The sequence below is a fragment of the Lepidochelys olivacea genome (genome assembly GCF_965140295.1).
Source record: "Lepidochelys olivacea isolate rLepOli2 genome assembly, chromosome: 5".
Classification (NCBI taxonomy): Eukaryota; Metazoa; Chordata; order Testudines; family Cheloniidae; genus Lepidochelys; species Lepidochelys olivacea.
Window position 1 is genome coordinate 13687405 of NC_140415.1, and position 16518 is coordinate 13703922.

The 16518-nt window shown below is 42.8% G+C and overlaps 1 protein-coding gene across 2 annotated transcripts in view; it reads right to left on the reverse strand.

The window, feature by feature from the left end:
* Positions 1 to 476: 476 nt before the first annotated feature.
* The window catches only part of ST8SIA5 (ST8 alpha-N-acetyl-neuraminide alpha-2,8-sialyltransferase 5), an 83195-nt gene continuing 67153 nt past the window's right edge, over positions 477 to 16518 (reverse strand). Inside the window, exons 8-9 of one of the 2 annotated variants that reach the window (XM_084628054.1) lie at positions 15107 to 15741; positions 477 to 601 (exon numbers count right to left, since the gene is read on the reverse strand). In XM_084628054.1, the coding sequence (XP_084484180.1) occupies positions 15273 to 15741 (469 nt within the window). In that variant the 3' untranslated portion in view covers positions 477 to 601; positions 15107 to 15272. Of the gene's footprint in view, positions 602 to 10855; positions 15742 to 16518 lie in introns of those variants that run through there. The other variant, XM_084628055.1, reaches the window with a different exon arrangement.

A 16518-nucleotide genomic window follows, 5' to 3' on the forward strand; every position in this document is an offset into this window, starting at 1 on the left:
AGAAAGAGAGAGGCTGAGATTAACCATTTCCTGGCTAGAACTCTTAGTGACCACAGAGGTGGGTGCTCTCAGGTGAAAGGCCTTGGTTAATAATTCCCACCCTCAAGGATCAGAATGAGGCCAAGATTTCTGCCGATATAGATTCAGTATATAAACGCACCGAGTTTTGCTACTTTTGCAGCATGATGCAAGATTCCTCTTTGCAATGTTGCCCTCATTAACAGCAGCTGCAGAACATCCTGAGAAAGATTCTCTTACAACAGAGCAACCACCGAGAATGAATTGCACCTAGGAAATTGTCTAAAACAAGAAAGCAGTTGAGAGTCTGGTCCTTTTGCAGGCAGAAATGATATTACTCATAATTTGGTGGAAGGAGCCTAGATACATGGAGACAAATTCATTAGAGATGCATAGATAGATCAGATCAGAGCGTTTTAAGACTGCTGTTTAATACTGCAGGATTTAACATTCAAAGTACAATCATGATGGTATTGACTCCTCAGATGGTGCAAATTGACATAGCTGCATTGACTTCACTCTCCATTTACAAGCTGGTTTATGCCAACAGAGGTTCTGGCTCTATGTGTTCGGAGACAAGGAACTGTAAGAGACACAAATTAGTACGGAAGCACAAAAAGAAGTAGTGCAAAGTTTGCTTTTCAGATGAAACTGTTAGACTGGTTTATTTGATAGTTAAATTGTCTTTCAAACACAGTGACACAGACAAAAAAAATACCCTGATTACTCTTTTAGTTATGGTTTACACCAGTTGATAGGTTTTCTATCACACCCATAATACAGCTACAAAAACAATAAGCAAAAATTACAAGGTGGAAGATTTCAGTAAACCCATGAGTCACTGAACATGAGATCATTAACAAATCAGCATGAAACTAAGGAGACTCCATTTGGATTTTTTCAACTTAAAATTGACAAAAAACAAAACAACGTTTATTTTAGTAATAGCCCAAGTTCCATCAGCATGAAGACACAGACATTTGCTCCAGTGAATTGGAGCATTTGTTTCCATCGGATGAAAATGGAGGACATTTAACCAGCATTTTCCTTCTCTTTTTCTCCTTTTCGAAGGCCTCTTTTGAATATAGTACAATTTACATTTGCTGAACACTGATGTCTGGTCAGAGAGCTTGTGGTTTACAATAAGGGGGACCCAGGAAAGAAGCAACAAATCACTATCTCCTCTTCTAGGTATAGTAGCAAGCAAATTTCTTCGTAACTAAAGAAATAGGCCCTGTAGTCACATGTGCATAAATGTGTATCACACCTTATAATCAGGATGGTGTAATAGACAGGGATGAGTTCAGTCCTGCTTGCTTCTAACCATTAATGTTGGAATTAACCATGGTTCATACAAGTTGTACCGACTAGTGGAGACACTTCAGTTCCTTGTCCATCTTAGTGCAGTTCAACAGGATATAAGTATCAAGATATATCCAACATATTATCTGCTTTCCTTGCACAAATTTTACTAATTTGTAACCATTCTGCATGCTGACACCTATTACAATGACTGGTGTTATTAAGAATAATGCACATCAACTCATCTAAAGATCAAACATCTAGAACATTTATGGCTTTCTAAAGAGAAACTCAGACATGTCAATAGCATGATCATTTATTTACAAACTTCCAATCCTGTATGCATTCAAGCCAGTTTTTTCTTCCTCTGGTCTCCCAGTAAGACACATTCCTGCATTCTTTTGTACCTCAAACACTCAGTTTGAGGTTCACAAGGCTTTCAGTATCTGGCCCCTAAACGTTAACGTTAGTAGACCTTTGGATTTCTTCCAGGGTTACTGAAAAGCACTTTCCTAAGAACAGTTACTGTTGATTTTTGAATACCATGCAAATGACACACTAATACCCCATGGCTTCACCTACATTAAAAGGACCACAGTGTGATAGGGTTTTCCCAGTGATACCAGTTATCAGCCAATGGCAAAACTCATTATGACCTCAAATGGAGCGGGATTGGGTTCTCGTCCTGAATAGTTAATATCACCAAGGAACACCACACAGCTATTTAAAGACAGCACAGAATATCCCTTTTCTAAAGGCATGTCGTTAATGTACATACACAGTTGTATATGGAAGTCTCATTAATAACTGAAGCTCCTATGATTTTGTATGGCAATTTATGTTGCTTCAGTTAAATGATTTGCATAGATGATTTAAAATGTAACACTTCTCAGAGATAACCATGAAAGTGCAGATATCAGTGGGGAGTGGGGGAGCAGGGAGAGACACATTTTTGCCTCCAGATAGGATTTCGTTCCTGTTTATACACATACACAATTTAAACCACAATATTGCTACTGCACAGTATCTGCAATTTATAAAAATCTCATTTTCTATTAAAACAAATCACTGACAAACAAAGGGCTGATCCTGCAGTTTACTCTCAGGGCCCAATCCTCTGAACCTTTGGGGTTTGATCCAAAGCACACTGAAGTCAATTAAAATCTTTCTAATAGCTTCAATGGGCTCTGGGTCAGGCCCTCAGCATGCTGAACACCTACTGAGGACGGGAGCTTTATTCGTAAATCAGACAACCCCCATTGACTCCAAAATTCCAAGGAGAATACTGCAATATGCCTCTTTGCCTGGGTACAGACTGTGGGATTTTGCAGCAGTGGGATTTTTGCTCACTAGTTAAAAAGCAAAGAGTTCTCTGCACCCTGAGATGTAAACTAGATAGAGAAGGGACTTCTGCAGGGTTCATAATAGAGCTATATAACAGATTGTTTGGTTCAGTAGCAATTAAAAAAAAAATCAGAAAAAATATTAGTTTTGATTCAAAATCCAAATGTTTTGGCTTGGATCATTTTTTAATGTTTTTGGATTTTTCTTAAAGAAAATTGAAGGAAATTTTGAAACAAAACATGGTTTTGAACCAAAACATCCACATGTTTTGTTCTGAAAATGTCAGAATGAAATATTTTGTTTTTTTCAGATTTTTTTTTTTTTAGGCTTGTTTTCTGACCAAAACAATTTGGTGAAACTGACATGAATTCAGGAAAGGTTTCAGCATCACTGAATCTGCATTTTTTTTAACGGAAAAAGTTTCAGTCAAAAAACTGCATCCAGATCTAGCTACAAACTATTCAGAAGAGCAGCTCCCCTTTTTGTAAAGTTAGGGGTCTGACGGCAAATATCAGAGCCTCATAAGGGTCACAGGAGGAGGAAAGCCTCCAGTCACTTGCCCCAGCACCATTCATTCAGGACCCGCTCCTCCTTATGCAAAGAAGCCATTCTAGCAGAAATGACTGCATTACATATTACGGTATAAAAATCTAATGCTTGCAATATTGCTGTGTCAGTGATTGCTCTTGTATTATTAACCAGCCTGATCACTCTCATGTCAATGTTCCTATTGATTTAATGAACCATCCAGTCAGTGTAAATCATTCATGGAACAATGCTGATTTTTGCGGCCCTCTCTTACTTCATCAAGTCACCTCGGGTGAATTACCCCTTTCTTCCACCAAGCCTCACTGGGGGCAAGCTATATGAGGCTGTGGGGAAATGACTCCTGCCACCCTGCTCCAGAATGAATTGTGCAGCAACTATGTAGCTATTTCTACAGCCTCCAAGATGTAGTTCCACAGTAATACAGCCTCGGCAGCATAGTCGTGGCTCCTGCCTATTACACTCTTCCCCATGTGGCTTTGATAGCCAGTTGGTTGGGGGATGTCATAGACCTACTTGGCATGAGCAGACCGCTCCTATGTACAGTCCTGGAGACCCTCCAAGCACTGCTCCGTGGCACACAGGGCGGTTAGGGTATGTGTCTACACAGCCTGTGGCAGGGAGCCTCCCACGCTAAGAATAGCAATGTAGACATTGCGGCTCAAGCTGGAGCTCAGGCTCTGAAGCCCAGGGAGGCGGGTGGGTTTCAGAGCCATAGCTCCAGCCTGAGCCACCCTTCAAATTGCTGCCTACTTCTACACAGCTATTTCTAGAGCATTTGTGAGTTCAATCCTTGAGAGGGCCATTTAGGGATCTGGTGCAAAAATTGGGGATTGATCCTGCTTTGAGCAGGGGATTGGACTAGATGACCTCCTGAGGTCCCTTCCAACCATGATATTCTAAGCCCCACTAACCCTAGTCTGTTGAACCAGGCTGGGAGGCACGTGGCCATGTGTAGACATAGCCTTAGTGTCTCCCTGTGCAGCCTGTGACCGGACTTTTCCCTACCCCAGGAGAACCACCACAGCTGTGTCGTAATATGTAATTGACCTAATACCACTCAACCTGCTTGGACCAAGACCAGGGGTTGAACATGGGCTCTCTAGAGCTAAAAGCAAGAGGCTGTACTACTTATGCTAAAAGACTAACTCCCTTAGCGGGAAGCAGTAGCAGATTCATAAACCTCTTCATGGACCAGTCACTAAACATGGAGCAGTCCCATCCCCTCTTCCCTCCCTACATGGTATACATTCCTACCCGACGTGAGCCTGCATTCCCCAGGTACTATTATCACTTCATATCATGTTTTGAGGTTCATCTAATACAGCTTCTCTCTGAGTCTCCTGAGGATAATATCAGTATCCAGGGATTAACTCCTAATATTATCCCCCCCACTCCATCCCTATCTCAACTTTTTACGTTCTCAGCAATATGCCTGAAATTAAATTTTAACCTCCAAAAGTGAAGCTGAAGAGCTGAACAAGTCCCTGCTTTGGCAGATCAGTGATTTGGTGCCAAGGGCCTGCAGCCTTTCCTGTCTAAAATCTCTGCATTCAGAAATGGAACAGGATCCTCGTCAACTCCTCATTTGGCTGGTGTATTTGTGAGCAGCAAACCATCCCCTTGTTTCCTTAAAGGAGCATTGACAGACACTTGTTAGCACCCAGATGTACCTTTTTTAGAAGGCCTTTTAAAAAGGAGCTGCGTTAACACTGGATATTCATGGAATCATAGAATCCTAGGACTGGAAGGCACCTCGCGAGGTCATCTAGTCCAGTCCCCTGCACTCATGGCAGGACTAAGTATTATCTAGAGCAGGGGTCGGCAACCTTTCAGAAGTGGTGTGCCAAGTCTTCGTTTATTCACTCTAATTTAAGGTTGCGGTGCCAGTAATACATTTTAACGTTTTTAGACGGTCTCTCTCTACAATATATAACTAAACTATTGTTGTATGTAAAGTAAATAAGGTTTTTAAAATGTTTAAAAAGATTCATTTAAAATTAAATTAAAATGCGGATCTTATCAGTTTAGTGTGATCCTTGCCCTTGCTTTTCCTTGCTGTCTTCCAATGTCTGGCATGCATTTGGATAATTTAAGCTGCACACAGGCTTCTGAGTGATGAGTTGTTAACTGGCTCCAAGAAGGACAGAGGAAAGATTTCATGTGTGAAAATACCTATTCACACAGGCATGTGGATCCAAATGCTGAAAGCATTGCAAATGCAATTTTCTTCAAACAGTTAAATTTTGCTGGCAGGGATGTCCAGCAGGTCAGAATAGAGGCCCCATGATCTCTGTCGGTAGCTTTAAGTGCACTCCGCAGATCTCCAAACTTTGATGCCCACAATTCTGAGCTTTTTAACTGAATGGGCTGCATTTCGAAATCTTCAACACCCATCCACTGAAATACAGACAAATCCAAGTTGCTTTCATTGAACTTTTCAGGTTTAATTAGAAAAGAACGCATTGGGCCAAATCGCTGGAAATCTTGAAATCTGTCAGAAAATTCTGATTCCAGTTCTTGCATGTACATTCCAATCTCATCAGCACTGACAGTGCAACATGTAGATAGCTCTTTTATGTGTTGGAAGTAGCAGAAAGTTGAAATTCAAACACCCCGAGAATAAAAGGGTAGTTTTACAACAAATGCCTTCCAGGTTTCATAAAGATCCAGAACCGTTTGCCCTGAGCCCTGGAGGTGGAGGTTGAGTTTGTTTACATGAGTGGTGATGTCAGTTAGAAACATGAGCTTACTCAGCCATTTGTCATCATCCAGTTTGGTGTAGTTTTGTCCTTTTTCTAACAAAAAGGACTTGACTGCATCAAAACAGTTTACAAAGTGCACCAAAACCTTGCCATGACTTAAACACCAAATGTTGCTGTGAAGTGAAATGAACGAACATTTAACTTTGCTTTCTTAGGAGCTGACATTTTGTCAAATGTACCCCGCAACTTACAGTAGGGGGAAAAATCGCAACAGATGCATAGACAATCCAGGAAGTTTTTGGAAAGCGTAGGGGACAATTTCCTGGCGCAAGTGCTAGAGGAGCCAACTAGGGGGGGTGCTTTTCTTGACCTGCTGCTCACAAACCAGGTAGAATTAGTGGGGGAAGCAAAAGTGGATGGGAATCTGGGAGGCAGTGACCATGAGTTGGTTGAGTTCAGGATCCTGACGCAGGGAAGAAAGGTAAGCAGCAGGATACGGACCCTGGACTTCAGAAAAGCAGACTTCGACTCCCTCAGGAAACGGATGGCCAGGATCCCCTGGGGGACTAACTTGAAGGGGAAAGGAGTCCAGGAGAGCTGGCTGTATTTCAAGGAATCCCTGTTGAGGTTACAGGGACAAACCATCCCGATGAGTCGAAAGAATAGTAAATATGGCAGGCGACCAGCTTGGCTTAATGGTGAAATCCTAGCGGATCTTAAACATAAAAAAGAAGCTTACAAGAAGTGTAAGGTTGGACATATGACCAGGGAAGAGTATAAAAATATTGCTCGGGCATGTAGGAATGATATCAGGAGGGCCAAATCGCACCTGGAGCTGCAGCTAGCCAGAGATGTTAAAAGTAACAAGAAGGGTTTCTTCAGGTATGTTGGCAACAAGAAGAAAGCCAAGGAAAGTGTGGGCCCCTTACTGAATGAGGGAGGCAACCTAGTGACAGAGGATGTGGAAAAAGCTAATGTACTCAATGCTTTTTTTGCCTCTGTCTTCACGAACAAGGTCAGCTCCCAGACTGCTGCGCTGGGCATCACAAAATGGGGAAGAGATGGCCAGCCCTCTGTGGAGATAGAGGTGGTTAGGGACTATTTAGAAAAGCTGGACGTGCACAAGTCCATGGGGCCGGACGAGTTGCATCCGAGAGTGCTGAAGGAATTGGCGGCTGTGATTGCAGAGCCATTGGCCATTATCTTTGAAAACTCGTGGCGAACCGGGGAAGTCCCGGATGACTGGAAAAAGGCTAATGTAGTGCCAATCTTTTAAAAAGGGAAGAAGGAGGATCCTGGGAACTACAGGCCAGTCAGCCTCACCTCAGTCCCTGGAAAAATCATGGAGCAGGTCCTCAAAGAATCAATCCTGAAGTACTTGCATGAGATGAAAGTGATCAGGAACAGCCAGCATGGATTCACCAAGGGAAGGTCATGCCTGACTAATCTAATCGCCTTTTATGATGAGATTACTGGTTCTGTGGATGAAGGGAAAGCAGTGGATGTATTGTTTCTTGACTTTAGCAAAGCTTTTGACACGGTCTCCCACAGTATTCTTGTCAGCAAGTTAAGGAAGTATGGGCTGGATGAATGCACTATAAGGTGGGTAGAAAGCTGGCTAGATTGTCGGGCTCAACGGGTAGTGATCAATGGCTCCATGTCTAGTTGGCAGCTGGTATCAAGTGGAGTACCCCAAGGGTCGGTCCTGGGGCCGGTTTTGTTCAATATCTTCATAAATGATCTAGAGGATGGTGTGGATTGCACTCTCAGCAAATTTGCGGATGATACTAAACTGGGAGGAGTGGTAGATACACTGGAGGGGAGGGACCTAGACAAGTTGGAGGATTGGGCCAAAAGAAATCTGATGAGGTTCAATAAGGATAAGTGCAGGGTCCTGCACTTAGGACGGAAGAACCCAATGCACAGCTACAGACTAGGGACCGAATGGCTAGGCAGCAGTTCTGCGGAAAAGGACCTAGGGGTGACAGTGGACGAGAAGCTGGATATGAGTCAGCAGTGTGCCCTTGTTGCCAAGAAGGCCAATGGCATTTTGGGATGTATAAGTAGGGGCATAGCGAGCAGATCGAGGGACATGATCGTTCCCCTCTATTCGACATTGGTGAGGCCTCATCTGGAGTACTGTGTCCAGTTTTGGGCCCCACACTACAAGAAGGATGTGGATAAATTGGAGAGAGTCCAGTGAAGGGCAACAAAAATGATTAGGGGACTGGAACACATGAGTTATGAGGAGAGGCTGAAGGAGCTGGGATTGTTTAGCCTGCAGAAGAGAAGAATGAGGGGGGATTTGATAGCTGCTTTCAACTACCTGAAAGGGGGTTCCAAAAAGGATGGCTCTAGACTGTTCTCAATGGTAGCAGATGACAGAACGAGGAGTAATGGTCTCAAGTTGCAGTGGGGGAGGTTTAGATTGGATATTAGGAAAAACTTTTTCACTAAGAGGGTGGTGAAACACTGGAATGCGTTACCTAGGGAGGTGGTAGAATCTCCTTCCTTAGAGGTTTTTAAGGTCAGGCTTGACAAAGCCCTGGCTGGGATGATTTAACTGGGAATTGGTCCTGCTTCGAGCAGGGGGTTGGACTAGATGACCTTCTGGGGTCCCTTCCAACCCTGATATTCTATGATTCTATGATTCTATGAGATGGCATGCACAACGTTAAATGCAATGTACTGTTCCACGTGACGTTATAGTGATGTAAGCAGCAAATCAGGACTTTAAAATATCCCAGTACGGTGGCACGGGAACAATTTTTAAGGTGGGGGTGCTGAGTTGCGCCCTTTCTTGCCCCTGTCTGCACCCCTCACTGCCCCAGGCTGGGGGCAATGGGCCACAGCTGGGGGCGGCTTCAGAGCCCCGGGACAGTGCCCAGGACCCCAGGATGGAAGCAGAGCGCCCGGAATCGGTGGCTGGGACCTGGGGCCGGCAGCGGGCTGAGCAGGGGCCGGTGGACAGGACCCGGGCAGTGTGAGTGCCACTTCAAAATCATCTTGCGTGCTGCCTTTGGCACGTGTGCCATAGGTTGCTGACCCCTGATCTAGACCATTCCTGACAGGTGTTTGTCTAACCCAGTGGTTCTCAAAGCTGGTCCACCGCTTGTTCAGGGAAAGCCTCTGGCAGGCCGGACCAGTTTGTTTACCTGCCGCGTCTGGAGGGTCGGCCGATCACGGCTCCCACTGGCCACAGGTCACTGCTCCAGGCCAATGGGTGCTGCAGGAAGCGGCGCGGGCCAAGGGACGCGCTGGCCACCCTTCCCGCAGCTCCCATTGGCCCAGAGCGGCGAACTGTGGCCAGTGGGAGCCGCAATCGGCCGAACCTGCAGATGCGGCAGGTAAACAAACTGGTCCGGTACACCAGGGGGTTTCCCTGAACAAGCGGCGACCGGCTTTGAGAACCACTGGTCTAACCTACTCTTAAAAATCTCCAGTGATGAAGATTCCACAACCTCCCTAGGCAATTTATTCCAGTGCTTAACCACCCTGACAGTTAGGAAGCTTTTCCTAATGTCCAACCTAAACCGCCCTTGCTGCAATTTAAGCCCATTGCTTCTTGTCCTATCCTCAGAGGTTAAGAGCAATTCTTCTCCCTCCTCCTTGTAACAACCTTTCACGAACTTGAAAACCGTAATCATGTCCCCCCTCAGTCTTCTTTTCTCCACACTAAACAAACCGAATTTTTTCAATCTTCCCTCATAGGTCATGTTTTCTAGAACTTTAATCATTTTTGTTGCTCTTCTCTGGACTTTCTCCAATTTGACCACATCTTTCCTGAAATGTGGCACCCAGAACTGGACACAATACACCAGTTGAGGCCTAATCAGTGCAGAGCGGAAAAAATACTTCTCATGTCTTGCTTACAACACTCCTGCTAATACATCCCAGAATGATGTTTGCTTTTTTTGCAACAGTGTTACACTGTTGACTCATATTTAGCTTGTGATCCACTATGATCCCCACATCCCTTTCCACAGTACTCCTTCCTAGGCAGTCATTTACCATACAGTGTTTGAATGAAGGGGAAGGGAAGCAAAATACCATCCAATTCGACGAGCTTCCTGATTTCAAGGAGGTATTTTCTTAAGCTTAACAGTACTTGAACGGGATAAGAAATGATGGTATTAAAAAAGGATGGTGGAGCTGTCCCTAAAATCCTTCTTTTCCTCCTTTTGATTAATCTGCAGCATCAGGCAGGGTGCCTATGCCATAAACTTTGGCACTGAGCCCTGTGCATCTCATTCTACAGTAACATTTTACAGGTAATGACCACTGTGCATCTGAGGAGTGTTGTTCCGCTCCGTTATATTTATTTGCATCCTGGAAAGAGTGGATCAGCATTCCGTGGTCTCACACCCCCATCCTGAAAGCTGCTCCATGAAGCTAGACCTCTGCAACTGTGCAGAGCCCCACTGAAGTCATTGTGCGGATACAGGCATCTGACTTTATGGAGCCTAATGCAGAATCGGGGCCCAAGATGAGAACTGGACTAAAGTTTCTACTTAGGGCATTTTCAAACCTGCATTCACTTTTCACAAGTCAGCTTTTGAGCAACACTCTGCAAAACATACCAGGCAGGTAAACATAAACTCTCCAGGAAATAGCATACATGTTATTTCATAGGCTAGTCATATATGATATGGGTTTTTCTAGATCTACATAGTTTGTGTATGACTGTATATATCTAATTCTATACAGCTATGTACACTATAATGAAAATCTTCCTACACATGTTTGGGGCCTGTTTCTGCAGTCCCTACACAAACAAAACTCCCATTTACTTCCATGGGAATTTTATCTGGATAAGCATTGCAGGACTGGGCCTTTGGTGCAGATGTGTAAGTATCTTGCATATACATTTTTAAATTGTTAAAAAAATAGAGTAATTATAGAATCATAACCAAATTCTAAAGACAGTAAAACTGCACCTATTACAGTGTAACCCCGGTTGAGGTACATCAATCAGTTATGTAAAGCAAACAAAGAAAAGGAAAGGCCTGTTACCATGTAGTTGTGTTTTCCATTATCCTCTTTCCTGTCCTAAAAATTGACACACTTTCTTATAATGAAAATCAGATTTGCACCATTTTCTCCCCACTTACAGATGCTTTTCCAAGTCTTCCCTTGTTATAAGTATCTGTCACAAACAATACATCAGCCTCCTTTCAGTCACTGTTGTTCACGTCAACCAATAAAGCAAAGACATTTCCTCAGCAAAGTAACCATAGCAAAAAGAGCAGCAAAGAAATATTGAGCCAAATGCTGACATCATTACTCAATCCATATTCAGGCAGAACCAGTCAAAGCTAAGTCAGGGATTCAGGATCATTCTTATTATTATAAAGCTTAACACATAGCAAAAGGCAATGTTGTCTAGAGATTTAGGCAAGACACGGTGCACCAGTTCTTATCTCAACTTTGACACTGACTCACCTTGTGATAATTCACCTAATTTACCTCTGCCCCAGTTTCCTCAAGCATAAAATGCAGGTGTTAATACTTAGCTACCTCACCAGGGAGTTGTGAGGATAAGCTAGTTGGTGTTTGTGGAACATTTTAGGGATGAAAAATATTATGCCACTCTAACAAAAATATTGACTCTTATATCATACTTTTCATCCGAGGCTCTCAGGGTATTTTGTGAACAGTAGGTGACCACTATTATCCCTATTTCACAGGTGGAGAAACTGAGGCCCAGAAGTTAAAATGGCTTGTCTAAGGTCACTCAGCAACGGGAATAGAACTCAGGCCTCCTAATCCCTCTCAAATGCCATAGCCAGTAGTCTAAATTGCTCTGTATATCACACTTTTACCATCAAGGCCCTATACATCCATTAGTTTAGTCAACACATCAAAGTTGCAGACCTCTTTTGCATATTAAATCAAGGAAAAACATTCCACTCACTCAGACATTCATCCGCTCATATAGTGTGTGCTTAGTATTTTATGTCTGTTAAATACAAATTAATGCTTGCTCAAATGTAATATACCTTCAGTGCCTACAGTATGACAACAAAACTACAGGACCCTGAAGCATCGGCATCTCTTCTGTTTCACTCGGTATTTTCCCCCGTGAGCTTTCCCCTATGAGCTCTGAAATGCTATAATCAATTACAGTGATGGTTGTTACATAGTCAACAGGCTGCAGAATCTTAAATATCACAGTATTTCCTGTTCTAAGGAAAGGGAGGTGTGGTAGCATCTCCAAACATCGTCCTGGTCACTGCTGGTAAACACTGACTTTTTAATTAAAACAACTGTACTTCTCTTCCTTTCAGATTTGTTTTCTTTATGTTTTGTTTATAATAGAAGCAATTTTGAAAGATATAGGGATAGGACGGAGCTCTGAAACCAAATTTCAAAGGAGAGAGTCAAAGTCTTGCAAGAACAGCTTCTGAGATCTCTACATTGTAAACTAAAAACCCATGGCCCCTGATTCGGACTCAAACCCTAGGCAAAACCTTATATCAGATCCTCCTGTAGCTCCATAAAGGTACACAGCTCTTTACATGCCAATTAAGGTCTATGAGTCAAATTTCCTTCCTTTGAAGTTTTTAAGGTAGGCTTGACAAAGCCCTGGCTTGGATGATTTAGTTGGGGTTGGTCCTGCTTTGAGCAGGAGGTTGGACTGGATGACCTACTGACCTAGGACTTCAAATCTAAATAAGACAAGACACTGCACAACAATTCAGGTGAGGAAAATGAGAAAGTGTATTGTTTGAAGAGGTGAGGTTGAAGGAAGAGAGAGAGGACAGCAAGAGTGTCTCAGGTAAATGGGGCATGAAGGTGAGAGTGTTATAAAGATGTAGGATGCCATGGGAAAAGTTTGGGAAGTGCATGGGCAGAGGATGGGGGAGAGAGAGAAATGAAAGCAGAGATGTGAGATATAAATGGGGTGAGATCACACAGGGCTCTGTAGGGGACTGATTTTGACACAGTAAGAGACGGGACCAATGGAGGGTCTTAAGGAAAGGACTGATGTGACAGAATGGGGAAACAGAAAGAAGACTGGAAAGGAGAGGTGAGAAGCAGGGAGATTAGATAGGAGCAAGTTCCAGTAATAAAGGTGAGAGAGAACCAGCAAGTACGTTATTAATGGTGGGGTTGGAGAAAGAGCAGATATTGTTGATATTCAGCAAGCCGAATTTAGGCAATTTGGTGAGAGACTGGATATACATAGAAAGAAGAGTCTAAGATAACACCAAGGTTGTGGGCCTGTAAAATAAGAAGGAGAGTGCAGTTGTCAATGGAGATAGAGAATTAGGCCTGCTACTACTAGAATCAATAAGTTTGTGTTTGACTTCAAATTGGCCTTTAGAAAGGGAGACTGGAATGAAAGGAGGTAAGAAGGGTTAGATGCTAAATTGATAGAAATATTATAAATAGCTAGGGGGAGAGAGGTTGATGGATTAAAGCCAAACAGAAGAAGAAAGATCTCAGGGTCAGAAAGAGGGAGGGAAGAAAGAAGGGAAGGAAATAGTGTTGGAATAGGGCAGTGAAGGGAGAGAGCTTGTCAGATTTGGCAAATTTGGTTTCTGAAAAAGATGGCTACATAATCCTTGTCTGGATCCAACTTCTACATCCTTGGCCTACCCCTAATAGGGATGAGGAATCAGAATATCCTGAAGTCATTAAGAACTCTGGAATCTGCCGTATTAGCTCTCTACTACAGGCCATTAAAGTAAGTCCCGGGAACTAAATTAATCTGTCCCCAAACTAGACAAGTTCCATGAAGTTCAATGTATGAAACTAACTTGGCATCAACATTGACATCAACAGATCAAGAATCAGACCTCAGCAGAACTGGCAACAATAAACAGAAGAGTTCTCTCTCTACTATGCCTTTTAACCTCTCTTTAATCACACCTTTGTTTTTCAGTCAAGCCTGGCCTTAAAAACTTCAAAGGAAGGAGATTTGACTCATAGACAAATTTCCGTACAGGCACTGAAATAAGCTGTACCAGTATAAGGCGCCTTTTATAAAACTGCAACTACCCTAGGGCTTTTACCAGCATAACTATGTGAGCAAAAAAATCCCTCTGACATCACTGACATAGTTATGATGGTAAAACTTTTAAGTGTAGGTTAGTGCTAAGATGGGATAACACTCACAACCGTGTCCCCAACAGAAGACAATGTCTAATTCATACACTTAAGGTCTCTGAATGTATAACTTTAAATTAAACACACACGAACTATGAGAAGTGACTCAATTGTTTAACTTCATTTCTATCTCCTCCCAGCCCTCCAGCCAACAGCATTTACTTTCCACCAACTGCTGTAAATATTAAGTAACTAGAAAGTTTTCCCAATGGGGGAAGTACCTCATCATTCTGTTGCTTCATCAAAATAATCCGAAAAAAATAATCTGCAAGAAGAGCCTTGTTGTCTCCTATGGTTGATGCTGTATGAACCCAAAAATCAGTACTGCAAACCTCATGTAGAATAGTCTCAGGGGCTTCAAGAGAACTACTCACATGTCCTGGCAGAATTCTATGGGACCAATATATTACTTTGCCAAAAAACAGTCAGAAGTCCAGAGCTTGTGACTGCAGGAGCAAACACACACCATTAGCTTTTTTAAGCTAGACGGAAAGTATTTCAGGCTCTGAGGAAGAAAACGTGTTTGGGGAAGGGAGGGAGGCGGGTAAGACACAAGGAGGTATGTGGGAAAACAAAGAAGAGGAAGCTATGATTTGATAAGATTGATGCAGTTACATTTTGCTGGGAATTGCAGTTTAACCACCTGTTCTGTCCTGCCTGGCTTCTAACCAATGAGCTAACCTGACCATGAGATATTACACAGACATGTTTCATCGATGCTATGCATCATTACACAATAAAGACCACAGCTTATACCTCTCCCCTTACAACTACAATAATGCTTAAAGAATTTGTTTTTAAAACCCTAATGCAAGAGAACAGCAGTTTCAATAAAATCAGCAGTGTCCCCAGTGGTCTATGAGTCAAAACACCTTTCTCATGTTCTGCAGTATATGCTAAAATTCGCTTTACCCAATGGGTTCAGTTTGTTGCTTTTCCTGAAAGTGAAATGATAGCTACACTAATGTGCTCTGTATATCTCTAAAACCTATTGGAAATGTGCTTCTTGGTCTGATTTTCAGGGTAGTGCATATCCTATGATGGACGAGTTTCACTTCACCCAAATCACATAACCCTACCACAACTAGCAGGAAGGATGCTGGAATCTCAGCTTCTATTGGACGCAATGCTTTGAGAAATCGATATCGAACAATTATTGCATAATCTCAGGATGTAATAAAACTCTTCTGCACTAAACTGAGTTCCTGTTGCACGTTTACATCAGAGGAAAAATCATCATCATCATCAACAGCAGCTGCAAGTCCCAGTATGAACCCGCAGGATCCCCTTGCTGTGCATGTGGAGGAAGTTGAAGATTTCTGAGGGCATTGCGTGGAAGCCAGGGCGAGGTTTGACATTGTCGTAGTAATGGTGAGTTATAAAAATCCCTGAGGGGTTCATGGGGAAAGCCCAAAAGCCATAAAGGTGGACCTCTTCACAGAGCTCCAGGGCAGCAGTCACCAGAATCAATCCCGTGCTAATCCGCTTGGCACGCACCCCTTGAGCAAGCCAGTAGCGCGAGACATTGATGAGATACTGAGGGTGGAAATAGTAGACAGCTTGCTGAGATTGAAAATCGTCCAGGACATATTTGACCCGGATAGAGACATCTGTGTTGCGGGTGTTGTAGAAAGCAGGCAGCAGCACTGAGGCATTTTCATAAACCTGTAGCACATCATAGAAAGGTTTCCTCCATTTCTGCAGCTTATGGAATCTAAAGATCAACGGGTACAAGCGATGATCAGGCTGTGAAGTTCCAATATGACTTAAACTAACCAACAAGAAGCTTTCAATAAAGATTCCCTGGCACAATGAAACCCCCCTGATCTTAATAAATAGTGCTGCTTGCAAAATTTCTTCTGAAATGATGTTTCAGTAACAAACAAAAATGTACTTAGCTCTGTAGATGGCAGGAAATATGTCATTAAAAAGTTTTGGTAACAAAAAGGGGAGGGGGGAGAGAGAAAATCATGGATATATTTTTCCTTTCCCAGCCAATAAATTCTTTGACTAGTGGTCAAAAAATGAGAAAAAATATCCACAAAAATTTCATCACTTATATTTTCCATCAAAATTTAGGTAGAAAACTTTAAATTTTGAAATGTTTTTACCAATGGTATTCGATACGTATTAACACATATCAGTGTCAGTGATTATACAAGAATTAATATCACCTCAGAGCAGAAATTTTAGAGAAACATCTAAAATGTAATGTTTGAAAGCAGCTTGTATTTGTTGGGGCCAAATCCCAGTCACATTACTCATGCAAGGAGACACATTGAATGGACTTCTTGAGTGAGGCAAGCAGGATGTGGACCTAAGGCCCCAGTCCTGCAAGCACGTAAGCATGCAATTAACATTATGCGTGTGAGTGGTGCCATTGACTCACTGGGAACACATAAGGCCCTGCTTAACTTTAAGCACATGCTGCTGATTTCAGTGGGACTTAAGCATGTGCTTATGTGCTTCGGTGGATTGGGGCCAGAATGCT